We start from the raw sequence: 19630 nt of genomic DNA, 5'->3' as shown, positions 1-19630 counted from the left end.
TCTGTCCATGTGACATTAGTCGGGAGAACGTCTCCGAATGCGGTAAATCGTGTTGTCAAAGATATCGCAAGTTAAACGTAGATTTAATTTGCACCCCCTTCAATACGATTTTTTCACCAAATTAGTATAATTAATTCCCTTTGTATGTATTCTTTTTATCGCAGTCAAAGTTCTAGTTTAACATGATCAAATTATTTTCGTTGAAACAAGCGAAAAAAGATGGCGAGTCACCAAAGGCTGGGACCCAGAAAAAGGCATCAGCAGCACAGCTGAGAATAACGAAAGGTGTTCGATTCGGCGCAATACCAATATAAATTATATATAAATTATTATCAATTAATAAATATTCATTATAATATTTATTTTTACAGATATTAACGAACTTAATTTACCAAAAACATGCGGTACGGAGTTTCCCGATCCCGATGATTTATTGAGTTTTAAATTAATTATTTGTCCAGATGAGGTAGGGCTTTCATTTGATAACAACAATTTCATATACTTTTACGTTTTTAATATGTCTCTCATAATATAACTGTAATTAATATGTCAATACTACTGACAATAACAATAACAATAACAATACAAGGTAAAAGATATAATATTTATGTCATTTAATCTCTTATTGACTATTCTATATATATATATGTATATATATGTATATATATATGTATATATATATATGTATATATATTATAGATCAATTCAACCTCTGCATTATAATCTGCATTGAATAATATTTTTCAGGGTTTTTATAGAGGTGGTAGATTTGTATTCAGTTTTAAAGTTGGACCAAATTACCCTCACGAACCACCTAAAGTTAAATGTGAAACTCAAGTATATCATCCCAATATTGACTTAGAAGGCAACGTGTGTTTGAATATCTTAAGAGAAGACTGGAAACCTGTTCTAACTATTAATTCTATTGTTTATGGACTTCAGTACCTTTTTCTAGTATGGGTTAATCATATTTGATTATTTTTGATTAACCTCTTGCACTATAACAACACATAATACTTGTGATAAAGTTTATGATTCAAATATGAGAAACATTGGTGTTACTTGTGGTGAATGTTATGGGTTTTAACATAAAGACTGACGCAACTTTGTTAAATTATAGTGCGAGGGGTTCATTTCATTTGATATATGTGGGATCAAACAACTTTGTTACAAATAAGAATTAGGTTAGAAAGTAGAAGATTTGAATTCAAGTGACATTTTGTTCATATGAATCCTACATATGTATTTATGGTACAGTATGCAACAAAACAAACAGTACTAACACATACATCGATATATATCTCATTAAAACACGTATTTAACTGTATAGATACAACATGTGTTCAAAATGTATTCACTGTTGTTACAGTAGCAGATTTTTCATACAACCATTCAGTAATGTTTGTTTAGTCACATACTGTATATTAAATTTATAATGAATTATAAAGTAATTGAAGTGATATTAATAATAATATTATTTTAGGAACCCAATCCAGAAGATCCTCTTAATAAAGATGCTGCAGAAGTATTACAAAATAACAGAAGAGTATTCGAACAAAATGTAGCAAAAGCTATGAGAGGTGGTTACGTAGGAACACTTTGTTTCGAACGGTGTCTCAAGTGATACAGTATTCCATCATTGTTACTGTACACATTTCTTTAGGGACTCACTTTGGGGAAAAAAAAAAAATATCCTAACACACTCAACACATACAGGGCATAGATAGGAGAACTATGAAAATCCTGTTAATTGCGTGATTTACCACCTTATACACATTTATTTTCTTGATATTTTGCCAGGCCTATATATACGTCAGTTTCATTAAAAAAAAAAAAAAAAAAAAAAAGAAAAATACAATTTATATATTTTCAATTATAATCTTTATCAAAAATGTTGAATATATACAAACATATATACATATATATATATACACATATATATATATAGTTTTATTATTTATGTTAACAAATTATTGTATAATCAAGATACGTTGTTTTGGCCATGGCATATGATTTATGATAATTTAGTGTGAATTTTGTGGAATGCAATTGAAGAATGATAGATCAATTTTATAGTGAGCATTCCCCTCTTTGTTAAAATAGGTGTTGCTGACTAATTTTTCATGATATTTACAAACTCAGAGTGGACCTTAGTCATTAGATATATTTATAAACTATTTTTTTTTTAGCTAGATTTTTGTTGTTTTATTTTATTTTATTTTATTTTATTTTATATTTTTTTTGTTTTTTTTTTTTTCTACTACCATTGTCATAATTTTTTTCAATTAAATGTATAATCATAATATATGTTTTTTTTTTCATGTATCACATTTATTAATCTATTAAAAAAAAAAAAAATAATAATAATAATAATAATTACCAGCAGCAACAGCAGCAGCAGCACCTATCCCATCGAAGTTTATCTTCAGTTTTTTTTTTTTTTTTTTTTAAATTATATATATGCATTGTATATACATATATATATATGTATTATTTATTATGTATATATGTTGTGTATACAGTGCACATGTATAATTCAATATTATAAACAATGACTGAGGTGGACTGTAAGGCTGTTATAGAATAACAGATATTTTATTTCATTTGGCAAAGAAGATTGCACATATAATAAAATATATATATATACATATATATATATATATATATATATATATATATAAATATTAAAAAAAATAATAATAAAAAAACAAAACAAAAAAGACATCAATCGCCATTTTTTGCCAACGGGGGGAGGAGGAGGACGTAAGAAAGTTGTAAACATTTGTAATGCATAAAAACGCGTTCCATTTCTATGCAATAAGAAATAATAATAATAATAATAATAATAGATGAAAGAAATTTTCAATTATTATTATACATATATATATATATATATATATATATATATATATATATATATATATATATAGTAGACAATTGTAATTTTCGTATAAAACAAAACAAAAAATAACAAAAAAAAAATATATATATATATTAACAATCATATAAGGGCATGATCGATCTTTTACATCAAATTGTTTGTTCTAATTACCCCCCCCCCCCAAAAAAAAACAAAAAAAAAAGCAAGCTTTTTAAAACGATATATATATAAATATATATATATATATATATATATATACATATATTCTAATTTCAAAAATAAATGTACATATAAAAAAAATAACAAACGAAATAAATAAATAAATGAATGAATAATGTTATAAGCATTTTGGAAAAAATTTCGGAAAAGAACAAAAAAAAAAGAAAAAAAAAGAAAATTCTATTATAAGATGAGATAAAATTCAAATAAATAAATAAATAAATAAATAAAATTATCTTTATATTAATTGTCTCATATATATATATATATATATAAATATTTAAATATACAACAACAAAAAAATATCATGCCGTAACAATCTGTATTTACAATCTGTATGGTCATATAAAAAAAAAAAGGAAAAAAAATGTGTTTTACGTCCTCAAAAATTGCGATCTTGTTTAAATTTCATATACCAAAACCATTTAATAATTAAAAAAAAAAAAAAAAAAAACATATTTCTTCTTTTTGGTTTTAATAATTAATCTCATTATTTTTTTTATTTGTAGATTTGTTTAAAATTTCGTTTTCTTTTTTTTTTTTTTTATAAAAATGATTAATATTCGTACGATTATTATATATATATATGTATAATATATAATAATATAATAATAACAGATAAATGAAAAATGTGTTGTATATAAAAAAAAAAAAAAAAAAAAATAAACGATTTTTTTTTTATTTGTAATTATAAAATAATAATAGTAATGATAATAAAAAAATGAACAAATTTATTTAGAAATTGACTAATTATAATTTACTTTAATTGCGAAAATAAAAAAACGAAAAAGAGTAATTTAAAATTCTAATTTTAATGATAAGTGAATAATGCGATGACCTTGTAGGATAATATTAACAAAAACATTGAAGTATTTCTTTAATAGAGAAGATCAAGAGAATGATTAAACTGATAAAAATGATAATAATAATTACGTATGCATTATCTCATATATATATATATATATATATATATATATATAAATTACGTGTCACGTTGTTTGTCCGCAATGAACTCCTAAACTACTGAACCGATTTTAATCAAATTTTGCACACTGTGTGCAGTTTCATCCAATTTGAAAGATAGGATAGTTTATATCTCAATTTATAATCGCAATTGACTTAAAGACGTGTGTATCGGACTGATTGTGAGCCACAGAAACGTGTGGCAGGGCACCCCTAGTTAAATTTAGAATTGGATGATGTATTTCTTTTGTTTTTTTTCTTACCTTTACTTACAATAATATTTCAAAAATTCGTGTGTCTTTTTACTGGTTACATATATTTCTAATACAATTTTTATACATTTATACATATATATATATATATATATATATATGTATAAATATGTCATTGAGCATTAATTTAAAAACAACAAATTAATATTAATAAAAATGGAATGATTTTTTTTTTTTTTTTTATAAAGATTATTCATCTCTCTCTCTCTCTCTCTCTCTCTCTCTCTCTCTCTCTCTCTCTCTCTCTCTTTCTTTCTCCTCCTATTGATTATTAATAATTTGTTAATATTAGTAATTACAATATGGTGGTAAAAACTTATTAACTAAAAAATAACTTAGCATTCTTTTTGTTTTCTTTATTATTATTTTTTATGTTTATTTTGTTTTTCTTTAGTTTGACTTGTTATATTCTTTGCAATATATGAACAAACGTCTCATATATCTTTTGAAATTAAGATTTCACGTATAATTATTATAGTTTCGAGGCACTTATAACTTTTGAATACTTTCCTTCAATGAAAATTAAAAAAAAAAAAACCATTCGTCAAATGTTTATTAATATTGTTATTAACATTTGTTAGAGTGTGGTAATATTATAGAAATACTTAATAATTACATTGATTTCATTTCAATAAGGAATAATTGTTACTTGAAATATAAAAAAAAAAAACAATATTAAAAAAAGATATGTGCAATATATATATATATATATAAAAGGTTCCTTTAACTTTTATATACTTATTATGTATCAAAAAAAACAATTTTTTTAAAAACACAGAACAAAGAATTTCTCAAAATGTGTCTTGCAAATGAATTTTTCAAGATATCACAAAAATTTTGAACAAAAATGAAAATATTTGTCTAGACGTGAGTAAAACAAAAAAAAAAAAGAAAAAATTAATTAATTAATTAAAAAACAATTTTTAACAAATATTATTACGATTATAATAAATTCTGTAAGCCCTCATGACATATATTATAGAGTGAAATAAGAAAAGAGACATTTAACCCTTTGCACTCTGAATGTTTTTTTCATTGATGCATCTGAAAAATAAACTTTTGTTTTACTAATAATAAAAAAAAAAAAAAAAAAAAAAAAAGATCTTATAATGTTATTATTAATTCATTTATTTAATTTATTGTTATTTTAGTTAGAGTGATAAAAGAAAATAAAATTTGATATTAATATATTTTGTATAAATAACAATTTTATACAATGATATTTATATATAATATTGTATTACATATTGTTGATATTATTTATAATTATTTTTATATTTAAATAAAATTTATATTTATAATTATATTATATTATATTATATAATATAATATAATATAATAAATATAAATATAAATATAAATATTATATAAATATATAGTTTTTCATTTGATAGCTGAAACTGACAAAATGGCGGGCGTCCTACGACAGAGGAGTGCAAAGGGTTACAATTGTAATATAAACAAATTTTCATTTATCTTTTCAATAATAATATAATAAATACTTATATATTTTTAATACGATCAAAATAAATTATTATTTCAAATTAAATATAGTAAATTTATTTGATAGTTATATACGAAAAAAAAAACTAATTAATTAATTTATCATTTTAATTGCAATTATAAAAAACCAATTTAATACGATGAACAATAATCTCTTTTTTTCTTTCTTTCTCTCTCTCTCTCTCTCTCTCTCTCTCTCTCTCTCTCTCTCTCTCTCACCCAATCGTTCTATTTAAGAGATTTGGTATAATATATATATATTAAAAACGATTTAACTATTAATTAACAATGAATAATTCATTTATTATTATACGGACAAGAAATTAATTCAATTTATATATAAATTTTTGTGTTTTTTTTCTCAATTTTGTTTTAAATTTATCAATAATCTCTTCATTCTTCTATTTTGATGTTACAAGTGTATTTCTTTTTTCTCTCTGTTTACATGTATTTATTAATTAATTAATTAATTTATTTATTTATATTTTTTTGTTTTTTTTTTTTATAAATCAAATTTATATTTAAACGTTACGTCTTAAATTTCAATGTTATTTTGTTGTTGTTGTTTTTTTTTGTAGTTAGAAAAAAGGGTACAAGAAGGTGTTCAAGGATTGTTGTAGAAATTTATTTATATAAATCTGATTTGTTGTATTTGTATTTTGTTTAATTAATTAGAGAATTATTTCTATAAATCATGTTCATTTTAAATTGTCGACTCTACTGTTATTTATTTATTTATTTATTTATTTATTTATATATTTTTATTTTTATTTTTAATATTAAATAAGTGTTATCATTTAATCGAGTTTAAAATATGCAATTTTATGCTTGCTGCTATTAATTTACTTTACAAAAGCTTATTTTAATTAACAAAAATATAAAAAAATTATGTCACAGTGTATCTTCTTTTTTTTTTTCATTAAACAATTGCATGTGTGTATGTGTGTGCAAAGAATAAAACTATAATATTAACCCTTTGCTCTCAAACACCGAATGAACGTCTGGTAGATTTAGAGTGGGAAGTCGAAAGGCGCCGATACGGCGCCCGACTGATTTCAAATCTCCTTATTATATGTTATACGATATTTCTTTTAAGATTTACTTAAAGATAATACTTAAAGGATCGAAAAGGGTCTGTAAGGTTTACTCTGATTGTAAATACACCTGCAGGTAGACCAGAAATAACATATTATTCTGATACATGTCCGGATAAACCTAGGATGCATCCATCTTGGATATTGTTTTACGAAATATCTTAACAAAAACTAATTACAAAATATATTTTTCAAATTTTCTTGTTTTTTTTTTTGATATATAAATAAATAAATTAATGAAATTTGATTATTTGTATATATTTGTTTGTTTATAAATGACTTTAAAGTACGTGTTTACCTAATTTAATCGACAAATCGTCTCGAGTGCAAAGGGTTAATCTACAAGGATTATTTGAATTATATTACGAAATGTTACATGAATTACAAATATGTTAATTCTTTTAATAAATAATAATAATAATAATAATAATAATCATCATAAATAAAATAAATTTAAATGATCAATCAATAAATAATAATAATAATTTGTTACATGTTGTAGTAGTAATAATAGTATCAAAGATTTTCTTTGTATTTTATTTTCAAAGATGTAGCATAAGAAAGAACTTTCCTTTTGTTTTTTGTTTTTTTTTTTTTTTTACATTGAAATTTATTTACATGCAATGATAAGTACCATTAATGAATTTATTTCAACATGTGTTCTGTAACTCGATCCAAATTTTAGAATATTTCAATTATTATTTAACTATCATCATTTTGTTTACTTGATTTAAATATTTACACTGATTTGACTTGTAATTTAATTTCCAAAATTAAAAATAGTTTCTACGAGATATATATATATATATATATATATCATTTATTGTTAGTTTACTTTTTACAAGAAATTGAAAATAAACATTAATATAAATAATTAATGTATTTGTGTATCTTGATATTAACCAATGATAAAATAAATCATTGGTTAATAGGTTAGGTTTATCATATTTAATAGCTTTGGAACCCTTCTACTTTCTTTTTATTAAAGAACAGCATCTGTACAAGCGGAGCAATAGTTGTGTTTGTGTCTGTTTGTATGTATGTGTGTACAATAAAAGCTTTCATAAAGTAAAGATATGATTATAAAATGACGTTTTTATAATAAGCAATAATTTTGGTCATATATATATATATATATATAATTCAAAAAACAGTCCCTTTCTTTTCCTTTCAATAATTCGTACGACAACAATTTTTTTCTTTGTTTGTGTTTTTTTTTCTTCTTTTTTTTTAAACATAGTTTCATTTAACAAATATACATACTTAAAAATTTTTTTCCTTTTTTTTTTTTCTTTTTTTTTCTTTTTTTCTTTTTCTTTTTGTAGAAATATCGTGTAACTAACAATATACAAAAAAAAAAAAAAAAATAATAATAAAGGTGTGTCTAGCAAGCTATTATTATTATTATTATTATTATTATTATTATTATTATTATTATTATTTTTCAAAATTAATTTTAAATTCGAAAAATTTATAAATGAATTTATTATTTATGTATATATTTATATAAATATATATAATGTGAAGTTATGTACAAAAAGCTCACTAGACAAATAGCAAAATTTGTTTCAAATAATTCGTCATATTTTGTTTATTTTTATTTGAATATTGTGAATGTCTATTTAAAATGATAATACACTTTTATCATCATCATCGTCATCATCATCACTCATTAGGCAAATAAAATATTGATTACTAATGTCTCGACTAATGAAACAATAGTATAGTATTGTGTGTTATACAATAATTTGAATGAAAATTTATTTTAATAATTAAGCATTATCGATGAGATATCAGAATAAAATCTTGTCCAATTACTATCGGTTTACATAAAAATAGTAGATAGGACATGCACAAATTATTTTTTTCTTCTCTTCTCTTCTCTTTCAAAATCAATTCACATTTTAATTATTTAACTATTAGTATTCAATTCAGATGCCTTGTAATTTGTTTACTTATACAATACAAGTAGAAATAATTAAAAATACTTATCGACTCAAAGGTGTTCCACCAAATTTGAATGATGTTGGTATAGTTTGAGAATGGAAAGCGTATCCTAGAAAATAATAAAGAAAACAAAAATACATTTTTTTTACAATATTATTTTTAAGTTTTATGATATTATTATTATTATTTTATTGAACTTTAAAGAAAAATCAAAAATATAATTACCACCACTTTGTTCAATTCTTTTACTTTCCATTGCTGCTTTACGTTGATCTGCTAAAACAATTATTTCTTGCAATGCTTTTCGTTCATCAGCATTTAAATGACCCGTTAATGCCCTATACCAGGTTGTGTCAGTTCTCTCGATATCTAAAATAATATATAATTAAGTTATATTAATAATATTTATACAATTATTAGATATATATTAGGTGGACTGTCAAGTAATGTCACTTTTTAACCTCAACATTTAAACAAATACATTTTTCACTAACAAGTTTTTATTATTAATCAATAATAATATTAACCTCAAAATAATATTAACCTTTTTAACCTCAAAATTCAAACAAATTTTTAAAACAAGTTTTTTTTTATTATTAATTATCAATAATAATATTAACCTCAAAATAATATTAACCTTTTTAACCTCAAAATTCAAACAAATACATTTTGCAAACAAGTTTTTATTATTATTAATCAATAATAATATTAACCTCAAAATAATATTAACCTTTTTAACCTCAAAATTCAAACAAATTTTTCAAACAAGTTTTTTTTTTATTATTAATTATCAATAATAATATTAACCTCAAAATAATAATAAACCTTTTTAACCTCAAAATAATATTAATCTTTTTAACCTCAAAATAATATTAATCTTTTTAACCTCAAAATTTAAACAACAACCTTTTTCTATCTGATATGCAAATGTTTAATATCATAACGATAAAAATCATCATCAATCAATTTTTTGATGTAATATTAAATGAAATCAATACTCACTTTGCATAACTTCTTTAAAGATAACATACTCGTCTTGGTTAGAATCTTCTGCATCTAAAGGCGTAGTATAACTTTCAAGAGCTGTTTCTTCATTTCCGTCATAATCAGAATCGTCATCATCTTCGTCAGATCTATTATCTGCATTACCATCTTGAATAGAGGCAGTAACGTTAAAACCTTGGGTTACCGAAGATATTGTTACTTTTTCTTGTAATTTCTCAAGGTATTCTTGACTAGTATCATCAATCTCATCTTCGTCCGATGACAACACTTCTAGAAATATCATTCATTTTAATTACATCATTAAAACTTTTAATTCATATATGAGCCGTTTATTTTAAAAATGGCCGAACTCTATTTTCAAAAAAAAGTCAAGTTAGCAACCGTAATAATAGTAATAGACAATATTATATTGACACCACTTAATAATTAAATTGAACACCCTTAGATACACTTAAAACAGTATGACTAGTCTTAATATATTTAAATTACGTGTCACGTTGTTTGTCCCTAATGAACTCCTAAACTACTGAACCGATTTTAATCAAATTTTGCACACTGTGTGCGGTTTATCCAACTTGAAAGATAGGATAGTTTATATCTCAATTTATAATCGCAATTGACTTAAAGACGTGTGTATCGGACTGATTGTGAGCCACAGCAACCCGTGGGGGGCACCCCTTAGTTAAGCCACTTTCAAAATAAACGGCTCATATATATATATCAATAAGAATAACAATAAATACCTTCGTCGATATCACTTTCTTCATCTTCGTTATCTTCTTCATCTCCGTCTCCTACTTTAGCGGCATACGCTCTTTTGAGGCCATCGAATAATAAAATTAAGGATGGAATTATCCGTTGAACGCATTCGTTTACAGCTTTTGGTTTAGCAGGACCCATACTAATCAATGTGCATAAACCAAGAACACACAGTTTTCTATCGTGCAACCTAAACACAAACAATACAAATTTATTATAACAATATCTACTTCAATCAATAACTATCAATATATATATATATATAACTTCTTATTTGTTGCAAATAACATATATTGTGTTAATAATAAATATATAATATATTTATTAAAATAATACTGTATAATTAACAAGTTGAATGTCACGCCAATTTTACCGGGATTGTCAGTGGCGCCACGCCAATTTTACCGAGATTGTCAGTGGCGCCACGATGCGGACTATATTTCTATTAATCTGAGCACACCGGTCACCGGTAATCCCCGTGACATTCAACCTGTTAACATAATACTAAAAATTGTATACCCTAAGAAACAATCGGTATCATGAATCCATTGTTTAATAAAATGCGATGCAATTGGTTCTGTGGATTGTCCAAGATTTCCTTGTAATCTGTCCATTGCTTCAAGACACAAAGCTGGATTATAATATAATGTTGCAATTACTACTTGAAGACACATAGTCCTTAATTCGGATGTTTTAACTTCTCTCAATAAACGTTCCAGTACCAATTGCACGAATGAAGGTATGCACTGGAAAATATTGAAATATGAAATGAGTAATAAAAAATGACAAATTCGATAAATTCAATGTAACTGTAATATAAATATACCTGATCAATGTGACCTTTACATTGTAAAATAATAATTTCTAATAATTTTGCAGCATGACATTCTGGATCTTCGCCTGCGTCCCCAGTTAATACCTAATAAACAAAAGAATTTGTTATTAATGATATAATATTTGAAAAATATTGTTCACACAAATGTCTTTAAGTTGTAAAAAAAAAAGAAGAGGAAGAAGAAGACACTTACTGCTTTACACATATTAAACATAGCAATTATATGATTTTCATTGGATAAAAATGCTGGTGTATCTACAATAATATAATTGTGTAACGCTGGCATCATGTCGGTGAAATAATCAAAACCATCTTTTTGGAAAAGTTGATATATAAGTTCCAAAACTTTCCACATATCTTCAGAAATTGACTGGAGGGTTAAATCGTAGACTAATGAAAGCGCTTCTTCATAAAATTCTATAAACATAATACCATTGTAAATAATATATATATATATTATTTATTTAAAATAAAAAAATAAGAAACATACCCATGACACTTTGACTGAATATATGGGCTACTACTTGTAAAACAGTTGGTTCTAATCGTGCCATAATAAGGGGTTCATTTTTCATCACGTTCAATAAGGTTTCTATTGTATTCAAAATACCCATCGCAGTTATGGCTTTTTCGTCGCTACCCTCATCAGTTTCCAAAACTTTACTAAACGTTGCAGCCTACAAAATATTATTTTATTATTTCATTTTTATTCACACACATATTTTCATGATATAATTGTATATATACAGTAAGACCCCGATTAACGCTGTTTCAGTATTACGCGGTAGTATTGGGGTTCCCCTAAATCACACACTGTATAAATACTTGTTGTATATGTGTGCAAATGAAACGGCCATGCACCAATCAAAAGCAGTGCACTATACAGCGACGGTGTACACTATGTATTTTTCTCAACGCTCCTTTGTATTTGTTTGTGTAGTTCTCTGTTCTTTTTCACTGATCCCCATTTTACATATTTACATAAGACCTTGTTAGGTTGCCTCGTTTAACGCTGGAACTTATTGGAACGTATTTCCCGTGTTAAGCGGGGTCTTACTGTATATTACTCTACTGTATATTACTATATTGTATATTACTATACTGTGTATATTACTATATTGTATATTACTATACTGTGTATATTACTATACTGTATATTGCTATACTGTGTATATTACTATACTGTATATATTGCTATACTGTGTATATTGCTATACTGCGTATATTACTATACTGTATATTGCTATACTGTGTATATTGCTATACTGTGTATATTGCTATACTGTGTATATTGCTATACTGTATATTACTATACTGTATATTACTATACTGTGTATATTGCTATACTGTGTATATTACTATACTGTATATTGCTATACTGTGTATATTACTATACTGTATATTACTATACTGTATATTGCTATATTGTGTATATTACTATACTGTATATTACTTATATATATATATATGTGTGTGAGGAAAAAGATAATTTATATTTACCAAATGTTGACAAATTGATACAGCTATTGGCATTAGTTGTTGCGTATATGTACAAACAATTTTTTGCATAACACTAGTTAAATCATCGTTCTCCGTATCTCTAATAATATCTAATAATTCAAGAGTAATTTGCTTTACAAGTGGTTCTATATATTTCTGAGCTTTTTCTTGCGAGCATAGAAACATTTGAAGTGCTATAGCAGCTTCAACTTTAACAGGCAAATCACGGTCATTTAAAAGAGCATTCGTTGTCAGTCTAACTGCTTCAATTAAAATTTCTTCTTGTTTAAATCTTATTTCAGAGAAATAATGTAAAACCCAACAAGCCTAAGAAAAAACAAAACAAAACAAAACAAAATTATGATCATATTTTTATTAATATTTAAATTATGAATTATTAACAAAATGAAATGTTTATATTACCCTCGCTCGCATATGACCATGTGGACTATTAAATTCTGAAACACATGTTGTACTAACATCTTATCCATTTGTTCTCTGTACACTTTCTTTTTAAGCAAAACATCTGCCAAACTTCCAACCTAAGATAAAAAAAAAAACATTAATTATACAATTGTATGTAAACAATGTATATCCCATTATTTGTATTGATTTTCAAATTAATTTTACCATATGTAATGCGCCATCTTTTTGTCGTGGTTCAGCGTTTGGACTTGTTAAAACTTCCGCACATAGGTGCATTGTTTTTTGAAGCATATCTTTTCGTTTTTTACATGCAGAATGTAATAATGTTTGTGCTGCTACTACTGGCGAAACGAAATCCTCAAATATATCTGAAATAATAAACAAAACAAAAAAAAACTATATCATTGCACATTTTAAAAGTGTTGCTAAGTTCTTTGTTAGAAATAACAATCATTGTTAATGTTGAAATTTTAAGTGTATAGGTTTTATTATGTACTTTCTTAGAAAGTGTTAAATGAAAAAAAAAAAACAAAAACAAAATGATAAAATAAGGCAAACCAAATAATATCATTTTAATATGATCAAATACCAATGGACAGATAAAAATTAATTTTATCTGTCCATTGTATTATAATAATAAATTTGGACATTACTTACATGGCATAGCTAATAAAGCAGCATGTCGTTCAGATTATTATCGAGCAAATTCGATGGAACATTTGTTCAAAAAAAATAAAAAAAAAAAAAAAAAAAGAAGAGTGGCCAAAAAATAAACCAAAAGAAAAAAAGAATATTTATATATAAATTTTGATACAAAATTTATGTATGATGATGTAATGAATGTTTTACAATAATAACTATTATATAATAATAATAATAATAATAGTTAAAAATATTTCTTACCAAATTTAACCCTTATGTATTCATGTGGATCACTATTCCACAATTCTTGATCAGATTCGGAATAAGAAAGAATTGGAAATAGTACATCACGAATGATCTCAAACATATGAGGCTTCAAAAATTTCCAGGAGAAAGCATGACTAACACTGCAGTATTTAAATAAAAACAATAATATTACATTAAACGATGTAAATATTAAGTTTACAACAACAACAACAAAATAAACAAGAATTTATATAATAATATATATTTTTAATATTATATTAGGTGGACTGTGAAAAGTAATGTTGTTTTCTAACGTTGAACTAAACTTAACCTAAACGAATTACTTATTAACAAATGTTTATTTATAAATCAATAATTAAATTAATTAATCACGTTATCAATAACCTATTTCCATCTGGTAGGCGAATTTTATAATATTGGATCAATAAAAATTAATTGATTTTTAATTAAAATATAAAAATATACATACGTGTAGAAACGACATTACTTCTTTCTGGTCCCCCCCCTAATTATTTATAATATTATATATTATCAATTTTTACCCTTGATTGATGTAATTGATCGATTGTTGTACAACTCGTGGTGAGACAAAAATTTTCCTTCTATATTGATCCAAAATTTTCAACAAAACTTCTAAAATACCTGCGCTAAAAGTTTTAAGATACCATTCAGCAAATTCCTTATATTCTTTGGTTACATTACCAGGACTACCATATCTACAAAAAATATAAAATATAATATAATATAATGTAATTAAATAATATAATAATATTTTGTCTAATATTCTTAAAACGTTCCATGCCAAGCCCCCCTCCCTTTTTTATCTGACTTGTCATTCAAGCCATTTAATTTTGGCTTTAACAAAATCAACCACATTTTACATGTAATTACATATTAACAAAATGTAATATTTTGTAAATAATGCATGAATATTTTAATAGAAATATTCTTTTACATGTGATCTGAAGAACGTGTTGTAAATATAAGAAAAATTACCTTTCAAACATTCTATGAAGAATATGCAAAGCCCATTTTTTACATTTCCACCAAGGAAGTTCTACACGTTCATCATCGTCTAAATTAAGATTGAGAGTCTCAGGTGGTACTGGTCTATCTGCTACTTGTCGCACAATATCCATCCACTGAGAGAATACTTCTTTTGATATAAGATCCAAAGGCAGCGTATACTATATTAAAATAAAAAATACAAAAATTATATATTACAATGTTTAATATAATATATATTAAAATTAAATTACTATATTAAAATTAAAATCAAGTTACTATATTAAAATTTAAATTAAATTACTATATTAAAATTAAAATTAAAATATTATATATAAAAATTACTATATTAAAATTAAAATAAAATTACTATATATATATATAAAAATTACTATATTAAAACTAAAATTAAATTACTATATAAAAACTACTATATTAGAATTAAAATTAAGTAACTATATTGAAATTACTGTATTAATATATTATATATTAAAATAATAATTAAATTACTATATTAAAATTTCTATATTATAAAATTACTATATTATAAAATTACTATATTAAAAAACTATATATATATTAAAAAAAATAAATACAAATTAAATCATTTCTAATAAAATATAATGTCATATAAATAATTATAAAAAAAATTTATCAAATTTATTATTTCTATAAATACCTGAGTAAGGGCAAAAAAGATTTTTAGAATTTGTGTCTGAAGTAAAACTGATTGTTCGGATGGATCTGGTAATAAACGTAATACCAATTGATAAATCATAGGTAAAAGCAAATTCATTGCTTCATTTAATGGTCCTCTTTCTTCTGCTTTTTTGTATCTAAAAAAAAGAAAAAAGAACATAATTAAATTCAATTAATTTTTATCTATTTCCAGGACAAACCTACTAGTAACAAATATTACAAAAGATGTCAAGTAAAAAGTAAAACAATAACAATTATTATTGATATTATTAACACGTTCAACACATTATTACAACCCTTTTTACCTGGACTTATCATTCAGACAATTTCATTTTGTTTCAATAAAATCAACCATTACATGTAATTATTAATTATTGTAGATACAATAATTAAACAAACTTACGTGCTTTGTTCTATAAAACATTTTGTAATAATGCATCAATATTTTAATAGAAATATTCTTTTACACATTGTCTGAAGAACAAATACAACTGTGTACCACCTTTGGGGTACACATGGCACGATACGTGTTAATGAAACTTACTCAAAATTTTTAACAAGTTGATATAAAGCAAGTAGAACACCAGGCCAACAAGAAGCATCGGAGTTTTGTAAATATATCGTAATTTTATCAACTATTTGGGTCCATCTTCCAGGAAAATCATGTTTAACTATATTGCTAATGCATACCGCTAATTGCACTCTAAACAAATTAATATCAATATTAATGTTAAATTAACAATATTCAAATAAACAATTAAATATTATGAAAATACGTACCTTAACAAATCAGGTGCATGAACAACTGCGTCTACTATTGCATCACGTAACATAGCACGGTCTTGCTCATGAATGCTAAATTCTACAGTTCCATGATCGCATTCTCTGTCAGCCCAATTTGTGGTAATTAAATTTTTCAAGTAAATAACACCTGTAAAACACAAACAACGTTTTATAACATTTATACTACAGTATTATATCTGATATATGTAATCTGTACTTATTACGTACTATGATTACTTGTTTAATAATATTAGTATGTAAAACCACTTACATTACAATAACATGTGAAATTAGTGATATGTTTTACAATTCTAATCAAATAAACATAAAAAACAAATTACCAAATATGGTGGCATTGGTTTGACATATTGGAATTATAATGTGAAGAGTTGATACGTATATACATTTATCTATAACTTTAACTGTATTATACAGTTTTACATATTTATCATTCATATCATTTGCATTATAATAACATGTACAATTAGTGATATGTTTTATAATTCTAACTGAATAATAAACATAAGAAAGACCAAATATGGTGGTGGCATTGGTTCACATATTGAATTATAATGCGAAAATTTGATACGTATATACATTTATCTATAATTTTAACTGTATTATACAGTTTTACATATTTATTATAATAATATCGTTGTCATACTTTCAAAGAAATTGTTTCCAATTTTAGTTGAATATCTTTTTAATAATACCAAAAAATATAAACTGTATAAAACACATGTACGTGTGTGTGTTTTTTTTTCATAACACATGTGCATGTAAATATAATAAATGAATTTCTTCTCTTACCAGCTTGTCGAACAGGCATGTCAATTTCAGCTGACATAACTACTTGTAAAAGTATTGGTGCAAAACCTATTATCTTGTGAATCTGAAAAACATATTTTGAATATTTTTAAACATTCATTATATTTCATAAATTTTATGAACAAATATTCATTTATCATAAATAAAAATATACAAGTATATTTTATATATTAAAAAAAAAACCTAAGAAACACTTTGAAATGATTGTTAATTTGAAATAACAAATCATTTCTAAGATTTTATATTTATTCTTACAAAAAAATTAATGGCTGATAATATAAGTAAAAAACAAAAAAACAAAAAAAAAATAAGAATGTTCCAGTATGAATGACTAATCTATGTTACAAGAGAAAATTATGTAATGTTACAGATATAATGCGCATAGGTCAAATATTCAAGATTCATAAACAAATTTTTATTGAGGCTTTAAACAAAAAGCTGTAACTTAAATACAATATGTAATGCTGTAATTTAATTTATGTATTATTATATATTATATATAAATTAATATAATTTAATAAGAAAATATTGTTTTAAATTACTAAAACAAGATAATCATAATCAATATGTTTTAATAATTTATAAAATAATTTTAATCTTGCATATACTTTAGTATTTGTAACAACATATATATATATATATATATATATATATATATATATATATATATATATATATATATATATAAATATTATTTTATAGGAGGTCAAATATGTTAAACAAAAATTGATTAAAAAAAAAAAGAAAAAGTCAATTGAGCAACTATATTTTACATAATTTAATTATTTATATAAAAAATAATGTATTATTTATTACATATTTGAACTTATATAAAATATAATGTAACATAAGGTAAAATATAAGAAAAAAGGAAGCATATAAAAGTAAGGAAATAATATAAAAGAGGTTAGTTTCAAAAAAAAAAAAAAAAAAAAGTCAAATGAACTGTTATTTTAATTAAAAAAAAAAAAAAAAGATTTAAATAATATTATTAATCAAAGATAATTTGTTAATATGAAAATGCTCGATAAGTAATGTAAAAAAAAAAAAAAAAAAAGAAAAAAAGAATTTGTTAACAAATTTTTGCATGTGCTCCAATGTTAATGAAAAATTAATTAATCTAATAATTATATTTTACATAATTTAATTATTTATATAAAAAAAAAAACTAATGTATATTTTTCAATATATATTTTCAATAACATAAAATATAATGTAACATAAGGTAATATATAAAGTAAGGAAATATGAAAGAGGTTAGTTTAAAAAAAAAAAAAAAGAAAGGAAAGAAAAAAAAGTCAAATGAACTGTTATTTTAATAAAAAAGAAAATAATATTAAAACAAATTATTAAATAATATTATTAATCGAAAGAACATTTCTAATATCGAAATGTTCGATAAAGGAGGATAGAAAAATTTAGCAATGAAATTTTACATGTGCCAAATCTATTGGCTGTTAAGGTAACATTGCCAATCGTTTTTATCAATATGCATGGGCATAAGAGTTTTTTGTTTATCGAATATACGAGATCGTAAAATCGAAATATTCGTGAAAATCATGTGAAAGATGAAATAAGAGGTTAAAGATAATAGAATTGCAAAGAGGTGAAAAAATTAAGTAAAGGAAAAAAGAAAAAGAAGAAGAAGAAGTGAAGCGAATGGCAAAAGCGAAGCCACATGTTGTCTCGTTCATGAAGTATCGGAGGTATCCGAAGCACGTTTTTCAATATGAAATACCTGATTTAATTGATCCTCAGCTTGCTTCTGTTGAGTCGGGTCAATAGTAGCACGTAATAATTCCGTTAATTTACGAGGATCCATTTTCGTAAATATTTAAATAATTGTGTCAGTTAATACGCGTTAATTTTTTCCCGTTCTTCATAAATTTGACCCGGCGCATTCACCTCTTTGCCACCTCGTCACGTGACAAAACAACATGGCGACTAAAAAGCCTTGAATTGTTGCGTTTGGTCAAGGATTGTGTTATACTTAAAAGGGAAG

General features: G+C 23.9%; 2 protein-coding genes across 2 annotated transcripts; one reads left to right on the top strand and one right to left on the bottom strand.

Annotated features, from left to right (window-relative positions):
• Positions 1–21: 21 nt before the first annotated feature.
• On the top strand, positions 22–3059 carry UbcE2M (NEDD8-conjugating enzyme UbcE2M). Its single transcript, XM_015331054.2, has 4 exons — positions 22–285; positions 372–466; positions 748–954; positions 1484–3059. The coding sequence occupies exons 1-4, from the start codon at positions 183–185 to the stop codon at positions 1622–1624; spliced, it is 546 nt and encodes a 181-aa protein (XP_015186540.1). The 5' UTR covers positions 22–182; the 3' UTR covers positions 1625–3059.
• Positions 3060–5505: 2446 nt separating this feature from the next.
• msk (importin-7 msk) lies at positions 5506–19575 on the bottom strand. Its single transcript, XM_015331053.2, is given in 20 exon segments — positions 5506–8988; positions 9105–9248; positions 9882–10154; positions 10628–10833; positions 11163–11389; positions 11470–11562; positions 11672–11895; positions 11969–12155; positions 12979–13305; positions 13402–13439; positions 13442–13520; positions 13609–13772; positions 14308–14453; positions 14856–15029; positions 15310–15500; positions 15998–16154; positions 16562–16720; positions 16798–16948; positions 17611–17692; positions 19367–19575. Coding segments are annotated over 20 exon segments (3174 nt in total). The 5' UTR covers positions 19451–19575; the 3' UTR covers positions 5506–8920.
• Positions 19576–19630: the final 55 nt, after the last annotated feature.

This window comes from Polistes dominula, unplaced genomic scaffold (assembly GCF_049000335.1).
Source record: "Polistes dominula isolate Pdom_NZ unplaced genomic scaffold, Pdom_raw_medaka contig_80, whole genome shotgun sequence".
NCBI lineage: Eukaryota > Metazoa > Arthropoda > Insecta > Hymenoptera > Vespidae > Polistes > Polistes dominula.
The sequence above is the reverse complement of the archived record's forward strand: the minus strand, read 5'-3'. Positions and strand labels throughout refer to the sequence as shown.